Raw genomic sequence first — 24,006 nt, 5'->3', positions numbered from 1 at the left:
GGCCATTAGTGCATGTGCACTTTCCGACCCCTAATTTCTAGGCAGTAAGGTGATGATTTAGACTGCGCTGATTAGCACGAAACATGCCTACTCTCCACCCCCATACATACTAAATGGGAGCAGGACATTCAAATAATATAGATATGACACGAATGCTTTTCTATAATACAGCTTATCGTATAGCCGAGGAGTCAAATGCAGATATTAGATGGGGTCAAGATGGGTGGTACAGCGTGCGTTGGGATAAACAGATGGGAGGCTAAACCCAAGGCAAGTTTTTTATACTGTACAGTTAAACAAGGTATAAGGAACTGATTTAGTTAGTGTGTGTGGCAAGCAAGTCCTGGTGCAGAATGAGTGTATGGTAGGCTCTCTACTCCCAGACACACCCCCAATGGTAAAAATTTAATTCTATTTTGTAGCATGTGGGAACATAAGAATAGCCTTACTGGGTCGGACCAATGGTCCATCTAGCTCAGTATTCATAGAAGCCAATCCAAGTCACAAGTACCTGGCAAAAACCCAAATAGTAGCAGCATTCCATGCCACTGATCCAGGGCAAGCAATGGCTTCTCCCATGTCTGTCTCAACAGCGGTTTATGGACTTTTCCTCCAGGAACTTGTCCAAACCTTTTTTAAAACCATCTGCATTAACCACATCCTCTGGCAACGCATTCCAGAGCTTAACTATTCTCTGAGTGAAAAAATATTTCCTCCTATTGGTTTTAAAAGTGTAACTTCATCGAGTGTCCCCCTAGTCTTTGTAAATCTTGATGCAGTAAAAAATCGATCCCAAACTACGGCAGGATGCCTGAATGTGCCCCGCGGTAGTGCTTTTTAACCTGTCGTAAGGGCCTCCAAGTTAGGCACTGTTAAGATCCACATTAAGCACCAGTTCTATTAAGGTTACGTACTACTATCCAAGAAAGCCCATTCGATTGCTATGAGGAAATACATTTTTCAAAGAAGGTAAGAAATAGAACATCCAGGGTAGAATATTTCCAGTTCCCAGAGTGTTTTACAAAAGGCTCTGTTGCACTTGAAAGACACTGGGAAATGCATGTGTATTGTCGACACCCTCTTCCTCTTTGTACTGGCTTAGGAGTGAAGAAGAGGGTGTCGACAATACACATGCATTTCCCAGTGTCTTTCAAGTGCAACAGAGCCTTTTGTAAAACACTCTGGGAACTGCACTCCAAACATGCTCAGAAAGTGCCAGCATCAGTGGCTGGTGGCACGCTGTTGATTTCCTCGATCCTAAGGCAATACAAGGAAGAAAGGGCTAACTCAGCTAGCAGATTTCTTCGGCTGGCAGGGCTTCAGCTACACCATCATCCACTGAACAGGTACTGCAGCTTTGGATGGGTCCTGATCCTATTGTGGGGGAGGCCAAGTCCCCAAGGGCTTCCTTTGGCTATGCCACTGATTAAAAGCCCCATATCTTCCTTTCTTTCACCCCAGGTCCAACTATATCTCCTTCCTTCCCCTCTATCATCAAGTTCATTGTTTTCTTTTCCCTCCTCCCCCCACTCCATTTCAAGATCTTTTTCTTCCTTCGCTCTACTCCAGGGGTGTCAAAGTCCCTCCAGTCAGGTTTCAGGATTTCCCCAATGAATATGCATGAGATCTATTTGCATGCACTGTTTTCATTGTATGCTAATAGATCTCATGCATATTCGATGGGGAAATCCTGAAAACCCAACTGGATTGCGGCCCTCGAGGACCGACATTTGACACCCCAGCTCTACTCTCTCCATCCCCAGGTCTATTATCTCACTTTCTTCTCTCCCTTCCTCCCTCCGAGTCTATCTGCCCTGTTCTCTTCTTTGCCTTCCACCCTTCACTCCCTCAATTCAGCATCTCACCCTTTTTTCCCTTCCTCACCCCGCCCAGTCTGGCATCTTTCCTTCTCCTCTTGGATCTGCCTGCAGCTTCCTCTCCCTCTCTCTTTCCCTGTCTCCCCTCCCCTTTCACCCAATTCAGCATCTCTCATTCCTTCTTCCCCACTCCCCCTGCCCTCCCCCCCATTTGGTTCAGCATCTCTGCATCCATCCCTTCCCAGATCTGACCATGGCTCTCTCAGGACTCCCTCCCCTCCTGTACCTTCCTGCGGCTTTTTCAGTGCCTGTCTGGTGCACCTTAGAAGAAAGCAAGCATGTCTTCGTCTCTGCAGTGCCAGCAGCAGCTGTACTCAAAGGCTTCCTATGCCAGACTTTTCCCTCTGGCCCGTCCTTCCTTTTTGAAAAGAGGAAATTACATCAGAAGCGGTGGGACAGGTCAGAAGGAAAGGCCTGGTGCAGGCAGCCTTTGAGTACAGCTGGTGCTGCAGGACTGAAGACATACTTGCTTTTTTCAATGGTAAACCAAGTAGGCGGGCAGGCACTGAGAGAACATGGGTAGGTCTGGGAGGGAAAGGGAATGGGACTTGTATGCTGCCTTTTTGTGGTTACACATTCAGAGTGGTTTACATTTTATACAGGTACTTATTCTCTACCCTGGGCAATGGAGGATTAAGTGACTTGCCCAGGGTCACAGGGAGCAGCACTAGGATTTGATCCCATAACCTCAGGGTACTGAGGCAGCAGCTCTACCACTAGGCCACTCCTCACCTTAAAGGGGAGCAAGAGATGCCAGAACCATGCTGCGAGGGAGATAAGGAAGGAAGGAGGCAAAAACAAGGCAGCCCATGGTTAATTGTTAATCACGATTAAATTTTTAATTATGATTAATAATTAACATGTTAATCACAATTAGCATGCAGCTCAAGTAAATAGCTATTCCCTATCAATATGTTTAATACCACTCATGATTTTATAAATATCCAACAGGTCTTTTCTCTACTTCTACTACTACTATTTATTATGTCTATAGCGCTGAAAGGTATACGTAGCGCTGTACATTCTAACACACAATAGACAGTCCCTGCTCAGAAGAGCTTACAGTCTAATTTAGACAGGACATCTCAGGGTTGGAGAGATTATAGTGGGTATAGGTATCTGACAGCAGTGAGTGGGAGTTAAGAGTTGAAAGCAGTTTCTTTTTTTTTTTTTAATCTTTATTGATTTTTAAATAAAAACAAAGTGCAATAAAATATACAAACAAATGGTACAATAAAACAGCACTTTTATCTAATAAATAATGATATAAGTCTATTTTCCCCCACCCATCCCTTCCCCCTCCTGCCCTCCCTGGATGTGTGTGAACCTCCTTTTAGAAAACAGAGGCTTATACTAGTAATCAGTTTTTACAAATGTCATCAGTGGCCCCAAAGTCTAGTTGAAAGCAGTTTCAAAAAAGTGGGCCTTTAGCTTGGATTTGAACACTGAAGAGCAAGAATCTATCAGATTTTTCTTCATTATCATTTTGTTTTCCCTCCAAAGTCTGTCTCTTATGCTCCTTTCCTAACCTGTTTATTTTGTCCCCCACTCTTCTGCCTTCCACTATATCGTCCTTTCCCGTCACCTTTTTTCTGTCTCTTTCTTTCCTCCATATCCTCTTTTCCACCTCCCCTCATTCATTCATCACTCTCCAGCATCATTTTCTCTCTCTCTCCTCCTGCCTTCAACTCCTTCCATCCACTCTTTTCTCTGATCTACCAGTGTCTCCTCTCTTACTCCCCTTCCTTAATCTTCCCTTCCCACTCCTTTTTATCCTCATCTTCCTTTATCTTCCCTGCAAGCTATGTATAGGCTTAAAGAGCTCTGTGTTTTGTGTCTTCACATCAGTGTCTCCTTGGTCTTGGTGTGCTTATCTCAACCTCCTTGTGGACCATGCTGAGTACCTTGGAGAAAGCTGCAGTAGGGAGGGAGACATACAGTAATCAGTACCTAATCCCAGCCTGGCTCATTCTTGGCTTGTCACTTTAAAAAATGTTGAGCTAGGTTCAAGCCACACAAAGTTTACCCAGCACTGTGTTATAGATTACATAATTCGTTTGAACTTCAAAAATGCATTTCTCATCCCTTATCCTGAAAATGAAAGCCCATTTTTCCTATAATAACTTCAAAGTTTGTTGCTTAGGGATTTCAGTTACTACAGTAGCATGTACTGTACTGACAATTCCCTAAATATTTTCATTACAGCGCAGTTATGTACAAGCCCTCTAAAGCCTTTCCACGATGTTTCTAATAAAGCTCAAATGCTCAGACAGTGGGTTTTTATTAAACTAGAATGACTCACAGTAGTGGTTTAAGAGTAAATAATAGTTATACTGATGAAATATCCCAGTTTGTCTGTGTTTTTCCCCTCTAGGCACAAGGAGAAATTTAAGGAATGATCTATTGGTAGCAGCAGATTCCATCACGAATACAATGTCTTCTCTAGTGAAGGAGCTGAACTCGGGTGAGAGATCAAGCACTGTATTTTATAAAGGTTCATGGACTCTCTCTTTTTAGATAGTGTCTGTAGACGGAGGAGGTGGGGTTCTGCCATACCGACAGAATGGAGGAACAGTGAAGAACAAGGGTGGAAAGATTGTTAGTGGTAGGGTACAATAAGGGGAAACATTTGGTGATGAATGTAAGCTGAAGAGCCGTTAGGGGAGAGGGCTGGTAGCAGAGTGGCCTGTCCATGTTGAGCGCAGGAAAGGGTGGAGTGACAGGCTGAGGGGGGAAAGAGACAGAGAAGCCTGCAGAGTTTTGGAGACAATGGAAAAATCTTTGAAGGTAAGTGGGTGAATTTAAAGAGGAGGCAGGGCAGATTGGTGAGCAGAAAATGAGTTTTGACACTGAATTCTGAGTAGATTTGCAACACTATGTTTCAAACACGTGGAGGGGCATAATCGAAACGGACGTCTAAGTCCGTTTACATCCATCTCGCAAGTTGCCCAAAGTAAAAAAAACAGCTTAAGACACATTTTCGAAAAATACGTCCAACTTTTTTTTTCATTTTGAAAATCGTCTTAATCGTCTGATCGTCCAAGCCGCTAAATCGTCCATCTTTATACCACATTTTCGTCCAACTTTCCGTCCAAGTCCAAAACGCTTAGAACAAGCCCTGTTGGATGTGGGAGGGATCTGCAAAGTGATGGACTGCACACCCAGACATGGCACCTAAATAGTGGGGTACCTTACAGGGCACTGCTGTGAACTTCACAAAAAGGGTGCCATGTCTTCTCCTCCCTACAGCTCCCTTATAGGTTATGGTGAGCCCCCCCAAACTACCTCCAGAATCCCCTAGACCCACTTATCTACCACCCCAATAGCCCTAATGGCTGCAGGAGCCACTTATATGCCAGTAAAAAAGGATTTTGGGGGTGTATAGGGGAGTGCACATGTTTAAGTATCAATGCAATGATTACAGGGGCTTATGGGCATGGGTCCTCCTCTCTATGGGTCCCTAATCCACCGCCAAGACGACTTAAGCTGCCTCTGTGCTGGACAACTAGGCTTTCCTATGCCAGGCAGCCAGGTGATGATGGTCTGGAGGCTGAATTGTAAAGGTGTGATTAATATTTTTATGGGGGGGGGGGGGTCAGTGATCACTGGGGTAGTGTGTGGGGGTCTGTTTTATGTGTTTTCAGTGCTTATCTGGTGAGTTTAGGTGGATTTTTGTGACTTAGGCCATGTTTTACATGGTCTAAGTCACAACGTCCAAGTTCCGTCGTTCGTGGGCTGTATAACTTTCGGTTATACATGCTGTACGTCTAAGTCTAAGCCAGCCCATGTCCCGGCCAACTCCCACCCTCGACACGTCTCCCGAACGCCCAGTTTAGCTTTGGTCATTCAGCGGCACTATGAAGACCTAGGTCATTTAGAAATACGTCCAAAACCCGTTTTTAGTATCGGCACTTGGACATTTTTGAGAAATGTTTGTCCAAGTGTCGACTTAAGCTGGTTTTTGGACGTATTTCTCTTTTGATTATGAGCCCCCTAAGCTATTTTACTCTTCCTGGGCTAAGTCAGGGACCAATAATGCTGTTAAAACCAATAGTGCGTAACACAATGCACAATATAAGAATTTCATGTATAGCAAAACATTAATAAAATATATATTACAACATATAAATAATTAGTCGATAAATAAGGGCATTTTAAATTCATATGAAGTATAAATGATACACAATAAAAAGTAACATCAATACGATGATTCATAAAAATGCAACACAAAGGCACCAAAAGTTTGATCAACATACCCAAATTGGTGTAGGATTACATTACATTACATTACAGATTTCTATTCCGCCATTACCTTTCGGTTCAAAGCGGATTACAAAAAGAGTTATGGAAGAAGGGTTACAATGTTAGATCAGAGAAGGTTTCCAAGAGAGGGAAAAGTAGGATCTGGGGTTAGGGAGGGGATGGTAAAAGGGGGGTTAAGCTTTATCATGGTATTAAGCTTTATTAAGGGATTTCTTGAAGAGTATAGTTTTTATTTCCTTTCTGAACATCTTGTAGTCTGGGGTTGTTGTCAATAGGTTGGAGACTTGGTTGTCTATCTTCGCTGCCTGAGTGGTAGTAGCAAACACTAAGGGCTCCTTTCATTAAGCTGCGCTAGCGGTTATAGCACACGCTACAATGCCGTGCACGCTAGACACTAATGCCTTCATAGAGCTGGCGTTAGTTTTTCCGCTTAGCGCAGGGGCTAGCGCGCGCTAAAAACACTACCACAGCTTAGTAAAAGGAGCCCTAAGTGATTAAAACTATGGAACCAAATCATAAAAAATACAAGGTGAGGTATTATAGAGGTGTGATCAGGGCCGGCATTAGGGCGGAGCAAACAGTGCAGTTGCCCTGGGCCCCACAGCTACAGGGGGCCCCTGACTGCCTGGTGAAATAGTAAGCTTCTCTTCCTTCGACTCATTTACTGCTCTCTCTCTCCTGCCGCTGCCAAAGTCTGTAAACAAATTTAGCACACGTTGCGGGGCTCTAACAGTGCGCTTGCCACTGCCGGATTCCCTCCTCCTCCTCCATCAACGAAATGGTAAGTTACATCATGAAGGGGAGGAAGAAGGAGGAAACCGTCAGCGGCACGCACACTGTTAGAGCCCCACGGCATGTGTTAAATTTGTTTATAGGCTTCGGCAGCAGCGGGAGAGAGAGCAGTAATTGAGTCCAACCTGCAGGCCTGGGGAGGGGAAGATGCTAGATGGAAGGGCAGTCGGGAAGAACAAGAAATATGTTGGAGCAAAGGATGAGAGGGAGGGAGAGAAGGGGAAATGTTGAACAAGGGTGGGAGGGGGGCTGGATCATAGGGTGACAGGAGGTAAGAACAGCAGGAAAGAGAGTGGAATCAATCTTGGACTCTGAACAGGAGGGAAGAGAGAGGTGGTGAGATGATTGATTATGGAGGGAGGGACAGGAGGGAAGAGAGATGTGATAGGAAGAAAGTGAAGGAAAAAGGACAGGGAGATGTCAGGCCATGAGAGACGGAGAGGAGGTGCTGGGCTACAAGAATGGAGTGAGGGATATGCTGGAAATTGTGAAATCGTGGGAAAGACCAAGGGACAGGGGTGGCAGGAGATGAATGAGAGGAAGATAGTAAATACAGAAGTAGAAATGTGAGGAGTGAGGAGTAGATGAAAGACAGAAGGGTATAGGAGACTGGGAAATGTGTGATATGGGAGAGCTAAGCATGAGAAAGAGAGATGGGAAATTGGTAGGTAGCTGAAAAGTAAAAAGAAGGAAAGGGTGGCATTTGAGTGGATGGAAGAGCAAAAAAGGAGAGATCAGTATATTAAAGACAGGTGTAGTGAGGGAATGAAACAAGACAGGAGAGAATAGGGTTACCAGACGTTCGAGAAAACTCGGCCATGTTCTCTCTTCAAGGGACTGTCTGGGTGCCTGGACGGACTTTCCAAAACCCAGTAGTTTATCCAGGTTTTGGAAAGCCCTGACCTCCCAGCCACATCTGGAGGGCCTCTGAGCATGCGCAGATGAATCACATGCATCCGTGCATGCTCAGAGGCCCTCCAGATGTGGCCCGGAGGTTGGAAAACAAAGACGAGGCTTTGCGGGGGTAGGGCTATTGGCAGAATGGAGCGGGGTCATGCGTCCAGGTTTCTCCGGACAAAAATCTGGTAACCCTAGGAGAGAGGAGAAAAGACTTATGGACAGCAACCACTGGACAGGGAATGCAGAAGACACAGGAATGCAGAAGAGATATAATGGGACCAGCATGTTAGAAAAATAAAATATCCTTGCTTTTGTGTCCTGGTACTGCACCGGAGGCTGCAGATCCCATACTCTGATTCCTCTAGGGGTGGCTGCCGCTCCTTCCCTTCTCCCCTGGGTAGATGCACATGTGTGTTTGGTTGTTTGGGGGGTATGACTGCTGGGGTGCCTGGCGAGTGACTGTTGTGTCTTGAGGCCAGTTGTTAGGGGTTTCACTGTGTTTTGGGGGGGTTCCACTTTGTGGGGGTTTCACTGTGTTTGTTTGAGGGTTCCACTTCATGGGGGTTTCACTGTGTTTGTTTAGGGGTTCCACTTCGTGAGGAACTGGACAACGTTTTGGGGCAAGAGCAAGCTCTTCAGGAAAAATGGACTGCACCTGAGTGCCGCGGGAACTAGACTTCTAGCAAACAACGTCAGGAGAGGAATAGAGCAGGCTTTAAACTAAGAAGAAGGGGAAAACTGACAGTCGATCAAGTGTCGACGTTTCAGAAGAAGGTATCCCGTGAAGATACTAAGTGGGTAGAATGCTGGGAAGAAACAATGGGCAAAACACAGGAGTTGACTGATCCAGAAGAGGAGGATAAGAGGATCGTAGCACAGGAGAAGAAAATAAAGATCGTAGCACAGGAGAAGAAAATAAAGATCGAAGCACAGGGAAAGGAAATGAAGACGAAAAAATACCAGGACTTAAATTGCATATATATTAATGCAAGGAGCCTAAGAAACAAAATGGGGGAATTAGAAGCCATGGCCAAAACTGAGAACCTAGACATCATTGGAGTATCCGAAACATGGTGGAATGAAGAAAACAAATGAGACATAGCACTGCCGGGGTACAAACTCTATCGTGAAGACAGGTCAGGTCAGAAACGAGGAGGAATAGCCTTATACGTAAAAGAAAGCATACACTCGATCAGAGTGGACACAGCAGCGATGACCAACAAATTGGAATCACTATGGGTTAAAATACTGGGAAGGAAAGGGCCCGAGATAAAGATGGGCCTGTACTATCCTCCACCTGGGCAAACTGAAGCTGCCGATGAAGAAATGGAAGCCGAGATGAAACGAGAATGCAAAAGCGGTATCATGATTATTATGGGAGACTTCAACTATCCCGGGATAGACTGGAGTCTTGGAAACTCAAATTGCAATAGGGAGACCAGATTCTTGGAGGCTATACAGGACTGCTTCATGGATCAGCTTGTCAGAGAACCGACGAGAGGGAATGCCACTCTGGATCTAATCCTTAATGGGCTAAAAGGACCTGCAAAGGATGTGGAAGTAGTGGGACCATTGGGAAACAGCGATCACAATATAATCAAGTTCAAAGTTGAAGTAGGAATATCGAAGGGAAAGAGAACCACAGTGACAACTCTCAACTTCAAGAAAGGAAACTATGAAGCGATGAGGGTAATGGTAAGGAAGAAACTTAGGTACAGCTCAAAGAAATGGCAGACTGTAGAGCAAGCCTGGTCTTTATTCAAGGATACGGTGAGCAAGGCGCAAAATCTGTATATCCCCAGATTCAGAAAAGGGTGCAAAAAGAGCCGAACAAAAGACCCGGCGTGATTAACTAAAGAAGTGAAGAAAGCAATAGGTGATAAGAATTCATTCAAGAAATGAAAAAAAGGGTAAACCCGAGGAGAACTGGAAAGAACAAAAGTATCAAAAAGAATGTCACCTCGTAGTTAGAAAAGCAAAAAGAGAATATGAAGAGAGGCTAGCCAGGGAAGCATGAAATTTCAAACCGTTCTTTAGATACGTTAAAGGGAAGCAGCCGGCTAGGGATGAGGTGGGACCGTTGGATGATGGAGATAGGAAGGGTGTGGTGAAGGAGGAGAAAGAAGTGGCAGAAAGACTAAACACGTTCTTTTCATCAGTATTTACAAATGATGACACATCCAACATACCGAAACCTGAACAAATCTTCAAAGGAGAACAAGAAGAAAAATTAACATCCATGGAAGTAAACCTTGAAGACGTACACAGGCAGTTAGAAAAATTAAAAACTGACAAATCACCAGGCTCGAACAGAATCCACCCTAGGGTGCTGAAAGAGCTTAAGGAGGAAATAGCGGAACTACTACAGCAAGTTTGTAATCTATCCCTGAAAACAGGCGTGATCCCGGAGCATTGGAAGATAGCCAATGTTACGCCCATCTTTAAAAAGGGATCAAGAGGTGACCCAGGGATCTACAGACTGGTAAGTCTGACCTCAGTTCCGTGGAAAATGGCAGAAGCACTGATAAAAGATACCATCGAGGAGCATCTAGAAAGGAATAAACTTATGAAAACAAACCAGCATGGCTTCTGCAAGGGAAGATCGTGCCTAATGATCTTATTGCACTTCTTCGAAGGAATTAACAAATGGATGGACAAAGGGGACCCCATTGACATCGTATACTTGACTTCCAAAAAGCCTTTGACAAGGTACCCATGAACGCCTAATTCGGAAACTGAAGAACCATGGGGTGGAAGGAGACGTACACAGATGGATCAGGAATTGGTTGGCAGGTAGGAAACAGAGGGTAGGAGTGAAAGGCCACTACTCGGATTGGAGGAGGGTCATGAGTGGTGTTCCACAGGGGTCGGTGCTCGGACCGTTGCTATTCAATGCATTCATAAATGATCTAGAAACAGGGACGAAGTGCGAAGTAATAAAATTCACAGACGACACCAAACTATTTAGTGGGGCTAGGACTATAGAGGATTGCGAAGGTTTACAAAGGGACCTGAACAAACTAGGGGAGTGGGCGATGAGATGGCAGATGAAGTTCAATGTAGAGAAATGTAAAGTCTTGCACGTAGGAAACAGAAACCCGAGATACAGCTACATGATGGGAGGGCTGTTATTGAGTGAGAGTACCCAAGAAAGGGACTTTGGGTTAATAGTCGACAAGACAATGAAGCCGTTGGCACAGTGCGCAGTGGCCGCTAAGAAAGCAAATAGAATGCTAGGTATAATCAAGAAGGGTATTACAACCAGAACAAAAGAAGTTATCCTGCCGTTATATCGGGCGATGGTGCGCCAACATCTGGAGTACTGTGTCCAATATTGGTTGCCATACCTAAAGAAGGATATGACCATACTCGAGAGGGTTCAGAAATGAGCGACACGTTTGATAAAAGATATGGAAAACCTTTCATACGCCGAAAAATTGGAGAAACTGGGACTCTTTTCCCTGGAAAAGCGGAGACTTAGAGGGGACATGATAGAGACTTACAAGATCTTGAAGGGCATAGAGAAAGTGGAGAGAGACAGATTCTTCAAACTTTTGAAAACTACAAGAACGAGAGGCTATTCGGAAAAATTAAGAGGGGACAGATTCAGAACCAATGCTAGGAAGTTCTTCTTCACCCAACGGGTGGTGGACACCTGGAATGTGCTTCCAGAGGGCGTGATAGGACAAGGTACGGTATTGGAGTTCAAGAAGGGTTTGGACAATTTTCTGAAGGAAAAGGGGATAGAAGGGTATAGATAGAGGGTTACTATACAGGTCCTGGACCTGGTGGGCCCCCACGTGAGCGGACTGCTGGGCATGATGGACCTCTGGTCTGACCCAACAGAGGCACTTCTTATGTCTTATATTACTTAAAATTTCAATTGTGTTGGACATTCAATCAAGGGGTTTTTGCACTTTGTCTCATTGTTGCCATGTTCTTTTGCTTGTTGAATTACCTGGCTGTTGTGCCTTGCTTTTATCTGCTTCCCTTTTTGGTTGTATGTTCCCTTTGCAATTGCTAATAAAGATATATAAAAAAAAAAAAAAATATCCGGACCACAAAGGTAGAAGAAAGTGTTTTATTTTAAATTTATTACCTGGAATATATTAGATTTGGGATTTGTGCATCACAGATCTTTATAATATATCCAGTGGCTTACCAGACAGCTGATGGGGGAGTGAGGGGTGAGGGTGAGCAGTAGCCCTAAGCCCAAAGTGGCTTCCTGTCCTCTCTCATGCCCCCTGCCCAAATGCAAATAAATACCTAAGCTGGAGGGGATCCCAAAGCCCTGCCAGCTGAAGACTTCTTCTTCCAGTTCAACGGCCAGAGCTCTTCAAGCTCTGCAGCTAGTGGCAGCTCAGGGCCTATTCTTATGTTCTTATATTAACTACAGAGCTTGGAGATTTCTGGCTGCCAGACCAGAGGAGGTGGGCTTCAACTGGCAGGGCGTTGGGATCCCCAACAGCCACAACAAGGGGGTGGCTCATTTTTGGAGGATCTGAACCCAGGACCCCTGTGTGTTTAGTATTAAAAGATATGCATATTTGGTTTTATTTCTCTGTTATTGTGATACTTGCTGGAGTATAATTTATTGGAGTTCTCGATTTTGTAAAGGTCTGTCTGGGTTTTGTTGTGAAGAAGTCATTTAAAGTTGTATTATTTGTGGTAGTAATAGCAGGTGGGGAGATGGGGGGGAGTTGCAGGGAGGAGAAGGGATCAGGGGCCCCCTCCTTAATTTCTGCCCTGGGCCCCCAGCATGTCTAAAACCGGCCCTGGGTGTGATATACATCGGGGTTCATTTTCAAAGCACTTACTGCCCCATTGCCCCAGGTAGATTGTGAGCCCACTGGGACTGATAGAGAAAAAATGCTTGCGTACCTGAATAAATTCATGTAAACCGTTCTGAGCTCCCTTGGGAGAACGGTATAGAAAACTGAATAAATAAATACTGTAGACACACAACGTACTTTATGTGTCTATGGTTTGAAAATGAGCAACATTGTATTAAAAAAAAACCAAGCTTTCTTTCTGTCTCCCTCAATAGTGGGTTCTGTTGAGATAGTCGTGAGGGAAGCTCTGCTTGGAATGTTGCTACTATTTGGGTTTCTGCCAGGTACTTGTTCCCTGGACTGGCCACTGTTGGAAACAGATACTGAGCTAGATGGACCATTGTTTTGACCCAGTATGGCTAATCTTATGTTCTTACTAGCTGATGCCCCGGCGTTGCACGGGTATTTAATTATAGCAATAACACTGGAAATGGATTCAAATAAAGATACTTTATAGTGGTGAATGAAATTATTTTTTTACAGCTTAATAAAAAGTACAATATTCAAATTATAATGTGAAATATTTGACAAAATGAATACAATACAACTAACGCAAAACGTGATTATAAACAACAATTTTAGTTTCACCTCCTGGAGCAAGAACATATAAATTCTTGGGTGAACCCACCCTTGAGCAAGCAACATAGAGTTGTGGGCCGCGAGACCCCCAGAACATATCACCCCAGGTAGTGAGGGATCTGCATACCAAGTTTCGTTCAAATCGGTCAAGCCGTTTTTGAATTACTGTGAGAATGGCAGCTTTTTACATTTTTTCCATTGACATGAATGGGTGAAATCTGATTTTATGTTTGTAGCTCCGCCCACGTGTGCAGGTGGGCCGCGAGACCCCCAGAACATATCATCCCAGGTAGTGAGGGATCTGCATACTAAGTTTCGTTCAAATCGGTCAAGCCGTTTTTGCGTGATCGCGGCACATACACACACACATACATACCTCTGATTTTATATATATAGATGAGCTGACTATTGTGTAAAGGCTTGAGGCACCTAATTCACAAAACTCATAGGGCTAGATTCACGAAGCCTACCTTTGCTGGGCGATCGATTTACGAGTCTTCTTGGGCGATCGATTCAGCAATCCTCCTCATGCAAATTAATGCAATCAGAGGCACACCCACACAGTCACTGAACAGATCGCTGCAGAGCGATCGGGATGCATGGACGGACCATCTTATTTTTCTGTAGATGGTCCGCGCATACGTTGGCTCTCATCACAAGCGGGGGAGGGAGAGGGGGGGATCGAGGAGCCTAGAACCAAGGCTGTCAGTATAGGACATGAAGAAGATCAGCCGGGGCTGGTGGCGAGAAGTGCAGCCCCGCTTTTAACCTGTGGGTTAAAACCACGGGTTAAAAACACGGGCTCTCAGAGGGGCATGGCCGAAAAGAGCAGGGCAGCATGGCGGAATAGGGCATAGAGGCCACAGGAGAAGAGAGCAGTGTAGCATGGCGGAAGAAAGGAGAGATGGCAAAGAGCTAGGCAATTTTTTTTTAATATAGTTTCAGGGCTGCAGGGCTGGGATTTCAGGCAGAGAGCAGTCAGAAAGGAGGTGAGCGACTGGTCCCTGGGCAGCAATCGCTTCTTTTGATCGGCCAGCCCATTCGGTGTTCCTGAAGTTTTCTTTTGTGAATTGCTTCCTTCCTACATTTGTATGCCATTCCCCCTCATTTGCATGCGCAGATCGGATCGGGCAGGAATTGGATTGGGAGTAAGATTAGTGAATAGGGGCGGGGTTGCAAAGTGATCGCAAACTGATCGGTACACGATCGGTTTGCTTAGTGAATCTAGCCCATAGTCTGTAGAGCATGAAATGTATTTATTTATATAATTCGATTTATATCCCATCCTCCCCAGGGAGCCCAGAATGGGCAACATGGTAACATACATAGCAGCAAACAAGACATATAACAATTAACAGCAGGGAACAGAAGACTAAGGTTCTAGGGCACCGTGAGGTGTGTATACACTTCTCTCTCCATATCCACAGTTTCAGTATCCGTGGATTCGGTTATTCACGATTTTTGCCTGGACCTTCCCCTTGTTTTTTAAGAACAGAAACGCTGCATCCCGGACCTTCCCCAGACCTTACCTGGCAGTCTAGCGGTGACACGGGGCAGGATTGATCTTCCTACGCTCCTGCCCCGTGTAGAGCCGTCATCAAAATGGCTGCCCTGAGTTCCCGTTGTAGACTACAATGGGAACTCAGGGCATCCATTTTGATGACGGCTCTGCACGGGGCATGAGCGTAGGAAAATCCCCACGTCACCGCTAGACCACCAGGTAAGGTCTGGGGAAAGTCCGGGATGCAGGAGGGAGGCAGGGGTGGGTCAGAGTCGGCCCAAAAGTTATTCACGAATATTCCATATTCGTGGGCCGGCTCTGCCCCTAACCCCTGTGAATACGAAAGAAGGAGTGTAGTTCAATTGTTCTGGATTAGCAGACACTTGGAGCCTGAAGCATGCACAGGGAGACTCATGAAGCCTGAAGCATGTACAGGAAAAGAGTCAGTGTGTGCACAGGGAGGGAGTCAGTTAGACATCTATTAGGAATATAGTGGTTTGGGTGTAATAGTCTGAATGCTAGCAGGTGAGACTGGACTCATTTAGAGCACTGGGCTAAAAAAATCCAAGAGGTTGGTCATCATGTCTGACTTCTGATTGATAGCTCTCGGATGGAAATTTGTTAAGTGTATTTTTTATTTGATTAAATATTGTAATTAATAGCATGTTTTGCCAGCAGACGTATTTACAACCTTATTACATCATAGCAGCATTAAAACTTTACATTCCTGTGAGGACTGAAGCCTACACTGCATCTGTCTGTTCTGTTTTGTTCCACAGAAGTTGGAAGTGAGACAGAAAGCAACATGGACTCTGAGTTTGGACAGACTCATTTCGATGATCTTGTTCCATCTCCAACCTCCGAAAAGGCTTTCCTTGCACAGATCCATGCCAGAAAACCTGGGTATAATCACAGTACAGCTGCCACTGGCACTATTCGGAGTGCCATGTAGGTATTTTTTCACTGCTAATATGCCTAATATACTATCAGCTTTAACTGCTTTTTACTCATATCCTACTGCCACCTCTACTCAGCCATCTTGGCCTTCCTAGATAAGGCCCTCATAGACTTCCTAATTTAGTGCAAAGTTAATCAACCTGTATGGTTCCTAGAGTCCTGGCTAGTGATCTAGCAGAAGAAAAATCTTTGCTACATTTGAACTGGAAAAATCCGATAACTTTAGTTGTCTCTTACAGTAGCATTATGCAAAAAAGCAGTGAAAGGCGTCTATTAACTGTTCTGTAAAAAGGAACATTTAGTTATCTAGAGCAAAATTCTTTTCTGTTTATACTAACCCTCTCATTCCCCCCAGTGGTGTCTTTGCAAGGTAAAGAAGTTGACTTGATAAGGGTCACCTGTTTGCCATTTTGCTCTGAGTACATGCCCCCTCTCCCCCTCCCCACGTTTCTCCCATGCTTCTCTCTTATTTTGATCATAGTGTTACGGATGATGGCAACTCTTATGGAAGAGCAGATGATGAAACTTACGAAAACGAGTCTGTTCGCCAGTTGGAGAATGAGCTTAAGATGGAGGAATATTTGAAACAAAAGCTTCAGGATGAAGCTTACCAGGTAAATGCTTCTGGGGTTTGGTGGGAGTGGGACTGTGGAAGTGCTCAGGAGATGTGCTATGGCCATTTTCTTTTGCTTTGGAGCATTCTGCTCAAGGATGAATAGTAAGGAAGTTGTTTCTTTCTGCAACATCCCAGTTAATGAGATGATATATGCTATTTTATTATCTCACATGCTTCAGGGTCTTGGAAGTGACTAATATATGTTCAGTAGCATGAGGTAATATGATAGGCACTTCAGTGCATAAGAGGAAGGAAAGGAAAGTGATTTTTTTATTTAGTTCACACCTTTTTCAGTAGTAACTCAAGGTGAGTTACAAGTCTGTTTTTGATTTCATTCAGATTTCTAGGTGGTTTACAATATCGTTAATGTTAGTTAAGCATACAGAGGGGAGGAAAATGAACTGTAAGAAGGGGAGAAGAAGAACCCACAAAGAAGCGGGGAACAGGGGTGCTGTCAAGTCATCATGGCAAGCCCTGTGTTGACCATTATGAGAATTTTTTTTTTTTTAAAGAAAGAGGGCGGATGATGAAGAGAAATTAAGTGTAGGAGGGAGTCTGACTGAATGTATCATTGAACAGAAATATTTTGAGCTGAGCTTTAATGTTACACTCAGGTATACTAGGTATTTCTCTGTCCCTGAAGAGCTTACAATCTAAGTTTCTACCTTAAGCAATGTTAAGGGTTAAGTGACTTCTCCAAGATCACAAGAAGTTGCCATGCACATGTTTAACAAGAAGGCCAACAGATATGCCAAGCATACACTGGCAAATCATAGCAGCTCTCCTAATTCATACTTGTTCTGTAATAATTTACTTTTCCACATCACACTGTACTCCCTCCCCCCCCAAAAAAAAAAGACATAGGGGGTATATCGGACAATCCAGTGATTTAATTAGCAGAGTGCCCCTAGAGTCATAAAATGAACCATCAGTTTTTCATAAAAATCAAGTCATGTTGTAATTCCTGGTGCTGGAGAAGGAATTTTCTTTTTTGTAGATATGACAACTATGCTTCTTGTTAATATGAAAGCTTTTTTGCATATAGGTATGGAAAGATTCCACCCCAGGCATTTTTCCATTGAAAAATCAAAACTATGAAGGTTTTTGCTTCAGCTAACATATTTTCTGCTGACACCATCAGACTGTACCTGGCCACTATTCATTAATTTTACGAGGGTTCATTCAATAATTTAACTACCTGAGTATGAAAGAAATTAGCAAGACATCTCTCAAGGTTATTCAACCACAGTTTTGGCTCAGTGCAAGTCTAAAATTCTAAGAGACAGGATGTCAGGAGAGTCCTCATGCGAATCAAGTAAGAAACTGCCATATTTGGAGCACCGTTCAGTGATAAAATTTCTCACAAAAGAAGGGAAAAAGCCAAAAGGAGATCCATGAATACATGACTGCAGTTTATGGTGAGCCTGCCTCATCATCCTACAAAGTAAAATTTTGGAGCAAGCAGTTTAAGAGAGTTAGAGAGTCCATTGAAGATGCCCCTCACGCTGGATGGCTTGTGGGAGCAACTGCCACAGAAATGTACAAGAAAATCGAGGATTTAATTTTGTCAGACAGACAAATTAAGGTTTCCTGAATAGCTGAAGAAATGGGTATATCAGCAGATATAGTTTAGAAAATAATTCATGAAAAGTTGGGCATGTCCAAGGTTAGTACAAAATGGGTTCCAAGAATGCTGATGCCATATCAGAAGGCCTTGAGGCTCCAGTGCTGTCAGGAGAACTTAGAGATATTTCATGAAGATCAAGTTAATTTTTTTCATTGTTTGGTGACTAGAGATGAGACTTGGGTCAATCACAGAGATCCTGAGTCCAAAGTGGAGTCAATGCGGTAGAAATTCAAGTCATCCCCCATCCCAAAAAAGTTCAACACAAATAGAAAAATCTGCAGGCAAAGTCATGGCAACTGCCTTCTGGGATGATGAAGGACTTTTGCTTCTGGAGTTAATGTCACACAAGACAACCATAACAAGGGAGAGTTACGCTAACATAATGATCGCTTTGCGGGAGTCAATCAAGGAGAAAAAAATGAGGAAAATCTCACAGCAGGTATGCTGCTTCTTCACGACAATGTGACAGTGCACATATCACGACAATCACAGGCTGCCATCCGAGAATTTGGGTTTCAGCAGCTGAACCATCCACCCTACAGTCCTGACGTAGCTCCCTCAGATTATTTCCTGTTCTGAGTTTTGAAGAAATCTCTTCATAGACAGTGGTTTTCAAGTGTTGAAGACATGAAGGAAGCTGTGATGTCTTGGTTTGAAAGTCAAACAGAAGAATTCTTTTCAAAGGAGTAACAGGCATTGCAGGAAAAGTGGATGAAGTGTATGGAGCTATCAGGGGACTATACTGAAAACCAAAACAAAATTTTTTGAAAACTCTTTTATGTTCTACTGAAGTAGATAAATATTGAACACCCCTCATACCAACAGCAAATGACACTATGTAATGCTAATGATGTCTTCCCAAGCACCAACAAAAAAATAATTTTACAGTGTAGGGTCCCAAACTTCACTCTAGAGATCATTTTTTAAGTGCACTTTGCCCAGTGATAGCACTTGCTGTCAAGGGTCTGTCCATCGCTTCATACATATTAGAGTTTCAATTGCAGAAAAGTATATGGGTTAGATAAAGATGAAGAACAATGGTAGCAGGGGACAGATTCACATAGTGGTGCAAAGAAGAGGGAGTTGCTGGTGGAGTTCCCAAAGCAGAGTGAGGGGGGAAAAAAGAGATGTAAAAGAGAAAAGTGAGGAGGAGAGTAAAAGAGGCAGTGAGATTAAAAGAGGGATAGGAAGAAGAGGAAAAGAACATGGAATGAAGAGTGCACAAGCAACAAAAGGAGGAGAGAGGGAAGGAAGAAGGAAAAGAAAATTGAATGGAAAGTGTAAGGGGGGAAGAGTATGCCACCAACACTCTCCCCACCCCACACACAACACATAAACCACTCTCACAGACACATACACCACATATATATTTCCCCACAAGCTACAAACCCAACAGGAGGCGTAGTGGTTAGAGCCACAGCCTCAGTATCCTGAGAGTGTGGGTTCAAACCCCGCGCTGCTCCTTGTGACCCTGGGCAAATCACTTAATCCTTCACTGCCCCAGGTACATTAGATAGATTGTGAATCTACCAGGTCAAATAGTGAAAATGCTTGAGTACCTGATTTGTAACCCGTTCTGAGCTCTTTTGGGAGGATGGGCCAAAAAAAATCAAATCAATAAATAAAAACAGATACATGCACACATACAACCTCACAGACACAACCAGTTCACACAGACACATAACCCATTTAGATAAAATGCATAACCTCACATATACACACATTGTTCCCCCATCACCACACACACTATCATTCCCCCATTTCCTTCCCCACCAAGTCCAGAATCTGCCAGCAGGAAAAGCGGAAACACACCATTGTGTCATATTGTAAGTGTGCACTTTCCTTTTTTTACATTTTTTAATTTTATAATTTTGAAATAACTTTACAAACATAATACTGGAAAAGGAAATTTAGAAAAGAACCAGTATGAAACAATTCAGAAAGAAATACAAGAAAGAAAAATTCCCAGTTCTCATCGCTAGCATCCACAACATCGGGAGAATAAATAAAATAATCAAATCATTTATCAAAAGCCAGAATGGCTAGTATGTGTAGATTAGGCACATCTCATATGGAAGATGGTCCAGAGGAAAAGAGCCATACCTGCGCTGGGTTGGGGGGGTTCTGGGAAGGCAAAGAGCAGTTAACACTTAAGAAAAAAAATAATTGTAGCAGGTCAGAAGACACATATTTCATATTCCTATAATTCACCAAAGATTTTCAAGTAAGCTTCAGTATAAATGTTGCATTTATTGGAAGATCTCTTCGGGAAATATTATCAAGCTCATTTGATAAAATAAAGCCATCTTATAATTAAAACAGAATTTCAAGACAAGGTCATGATCATTTGAAAAGCAAACATCATAGTCATAGTAACCATAGAAACTTCTTCCCTAGAGGACTCAGGATAGGCAAGCTATCTGAAGAAAGTAATGAAGATCCAGCGGGGCTGTAACACTGTAACACTGGTCTCTCTCTTAGAAGATGGAATATAGTAAGTGAGAAACTGGGAGATCATGGAGATGAAAATTTTCCTTCAGTCACCTTTCTGAAACATGTGACTGCTCCCAGCTCTTAACCTAGGAATAGTAATCTTTTCATGAAAATCAATAAAAATAAAAAAATAAGATGCAATACATGTATGTAGTAAACTTGGAGTACAGGAGACAATAACTCACAAACTAATTTCAAAATCTATTCCGTGTACATTTTAAATATTTCACTAGGAGAGATAAGAGGCATTTTCAGGAAATATATAAGTCTAAGATTCTTATTTCTGGATATAATGTCTAAAGATTTCAAATTTTCTGTGACTAGCCAAATTATCTTTAACCAGCATTGACTGGTTGTTGCAGTTTTGAATTTTTAACTCCCCTATTTCTAATTTCGACTTGCAAGCAGAAATATCTGCCACCTGATAAGTTCATAAGCCTTACCCAAAACAATCAATATCCAGCTATATTGCCTCAAGAGTGATTATCTTGCTTCTCCAACTGAAACTCCACCAAACTATCAGCAGAAAAGATAAGGAGAATAGTCTCAGCTTCCCCAGACTCCAACAATGCAACTATAATTCCAACTGAAAAAAGGCTAGAAGCTGCTGATAGAAACATAGGCCATTTGGTCTTTATATGCCTTAATTTTCTATCTAGTCTGTCCAACCATGCCATCCATTATCCCCTCCTCTCCCTAGAGATCCAACATTCTTGTCCCAAGCTGTCTTGAATTCAGATACACTCCGTCTCCACCACCTCCACTGGGAGGCCATTCCAAGCATTCACCACCCTTTCTGTGAAAAAAGTATTTTCCGAAGTTACTACTGAATTTATCCCCTTTCACCGTCATCCTATGCCCCCTTATTGCAGAGCTTCCTCTCAATGGAAAGAGACTCACCTCATGCATATTCAGGCTGTGGAGTCATTTAAACATCTTTATCATATCTCCCCTCTCTCACCTTTCCGCAAAAGTATACATATTGAGATTCTTGAGTCTTTGGCTGTATGCCTTACGCTGAAGACCACTGACCCTTTTAGTAGCCATTCTCTGGACCAACTCCATCCTGTTTATATCTTTTTGAAGGTGCAGCCTCCAGAATTGTAAACAATGTTCTAAATGAGGTCTCACCAGGGGCATCAATACCTTATTTTTCCTATTGGTCATTCCTCTTCCTTTGCACCCAAGCATCTTTCTAGCTTTCACCGTCACCTTTTCAACCTGTTTAGCCACCTTGAGATCATCACACCCAAATCTGTTCCTCTTTCATGCAGGAAAGTTCTTCACCCTCTAAACTGTACCGTTCCCTCTGGATTTTGCAGCCCCAATGCATGACCTTGCATTTCTTAGCATTAAATCTTAGCTGCCAAATTGTGGACCATCCCTCAAGCTTTGCTAGGTCTGCTTTCATGTTATCCACACCGTCAGCGGTATCTACTCTATTGCAGATTTTGGTATCATCTGCAAAGAGACAAATCTTACAAGTCAGCCCTTCAGCAATATCATTTACAAAAATGTTAAAAAGAACAGGCCCAAGAACAGAATCTAGAAGTGTGGGATGAACACAGGATCTCCAATTAGAAAATGGATGGTATAAAAAGAACTATGGCTGGTACCAGGTAGACTTGCAAAGTCTGTGTCCCATATATAGCAGTTTAGGATGGGTTTGGGAGAGCTTCAATGGAAATTCCAGTAATTTGAAAGTGAGAACAAAGTTGGGCAGACTTCTACGGTCTGTATCCTGCAAATGATAAGACAAGGTGGTTTTGACAGGCTGGAGTGAGCTTTGACGGCAATTTCAGTACAGGTCTCCCTCTATATTCATGTTTTTGGGATTTGTGAATGTGGTTATTTGCGAGTCTCCAAACAAGCAGCCTTCCTCCCACCTCCACAGCTTACCTTTGAAGTCTTGGTGGTATAGAGGTGAAATGGGGAAGGAGCAATCTTCCTACACTCCTGCTCCCGTGCAGATCCGCGATCAAAAATGGCTGCCGCAAATCCCTGCGTCAGTCGTTTCCCATGGTCTCACAAGACTGCTGCCGGAAATTGAAACAGCCATTTTTGATAGCGGATCTGCACAGGGCAGGAGTGTAGGAAGATTGTTCCTGTCCTTCTTCTTTGCTACACCACCAGGTCTTCAGAGGTAAGCTGTTGAATGATTCAAGAGGGAGAGGAAGTTAGGGTGAAGGCCCTAAAGTTATTTGCGATTTTTTAATATTCCTGAGAGACCTGTGCCTCTAACCCCTGCGAATATGAATGGAGATGTGTAGTTAGAACCTAAAGATAGTACAGTCTATGTCCCAGAAATACCAAAATAAAAAAAAGATAATTTAACTGTGAATGCACATAATGCGTGTGGCTATTGGGCAGAATTGATGGACCATTCAGGTCTTTTTCTGTTGACATTTACTATGTTACTGTGTTACATTATGCAACACCACTGGTAACATCCCTTTCTTCGACTGCTACCCTCTGTTGCCTTCTACTTAACTAACTTCTGACCCAGTCTATCACTTTTGAACCATACCGAGGGCATACAGGTTATTTATTAGATGCCAAAGGTTTTGCTAAAATCTAAATACACCACATCTAGTGTTACCCAGTCAATGAAGTTGATTCAATTTGTCTGCCTCTAGTGAATCCTTGTTACCTCAGGTCCTGTAATCCACTTGATTCCAGAAACTTCACAATTCTCTATTTTAAAAGTGTTTCCATTAATTTACTTGCCACAGAAGTCAGACTTACCACCCTGTAGCTCCCTATTTCTTCCTTACATCCACTTTTGTGGAGAGGGACCATATCCACCCTTCTCCAGTCCTTCTGTACCACTCCCAACTCTAGAGAAGCATTGAAAAGATCATAAGTTCCTTCACTACCTTCAGATGCACAACATCCTTCTCCTTTGCTTTTTTCACCTTTAGTTTAGTTAGCTTCTCATGAACACAGTCTTCTGAAAATCGTTCAGGGTTTACCACACCTCCATCACTATATGTGTTTGTCTTTTATGGTCTTGCTCCTGGCGCTTCAGCTGTGAAGGCAGAACAGAAATATTTGTTAAGCAGTTCAGTCTTTTCTTTATCAACGTCTACATATTCCTGCCTGTCACCTTTGAGTCTCACAATGCCACTTTTGCATTTCCTTCTATCACTAATATATCTAAAACAAGTCTTGTCTTTTCATTTTACCGAATCAGCTATTTTTTCTTCTATTTGCATCTTTGTTTTTCTGACTAAAACTGAAGCCACCAAATTTCCTAAGAGCATCTCTGGATCATTGTCATCAACATGCACCTCCATCCCTTTACCTCAGACAAATCCATTGCAGCTACTTCAGGATCAGGAGAACAGTACCTCATCTTCTGTCTTCAAGGCTAAGGATGATTTAATAATAATAATTATGACCCGCTATACCTTAACAGTTCAGAGCAGTTTACAACAAAGTGAATCTGTCAGACACAGATGAAATACAAATGGAATTATATAACTTGCATGGTTGGGTTTCTTTAGTCAAAATTGTCATACGAAAGAGATTTCACAGGTTTTCTTAAACATTTGGTAAGGGGAAGAATT

The 24,006-nt window shown here is 43.1% G+C and overlaps 1 protein-coding gene across 9 annotated transcripts in view; it reads left to right on the top strand.

Moving 5' to 3' along the window:
- The window catches only part of DTNA (dystrobrevin alpha), a 597,879-nt gene that overhangs the window by 536,702 nt on the left and 37,171 nt on the right, over positions 1 to 24,006 (top strand). For all 9 annotated transcript variants that reach the window (XM_033933728.1, XM_033933727.1, XM_033933729.1 and 6 more), the window contains 3 exons: positions 4,252 to 4,341; positions 15,524 to 15,692; positions 16,183 to 16,315. In XM_033933728.1, the coding sequence (XP_033789619.1) occupies positions 4,252 to 4,341; positions 15,524 to 15,692; positions 16,183 to 16,315 (392 nt within the window). The remainder of the gene's footprint in view (positions 1 to 4,251; positions 4,342 to 15,523; positions 15,693 to 16,182; positions 16,316 to 24,006) is intronic.

Source organism: Geotrypetes seraphini, chromosome 2 (genome assembly GCF_902459505.1).
Source record: "Geotrypetes seraphini chromosome 2, aGeoSer1.1, whole genome shotgun sequence".
Classification (NCBI taxonomy): domain Eukaryota; kingdom Metazoa; phylum Chordata; class Amphibia; order Gymnophiona; family Dermophiidae; genus Geotrypetes; species Geotrypetes seraphini.
The sequence above is the reverse complement of the archived record's forward strand: the minus strand, read 5'-3'. Positions and strand labels throughout refer to the sequence as shown.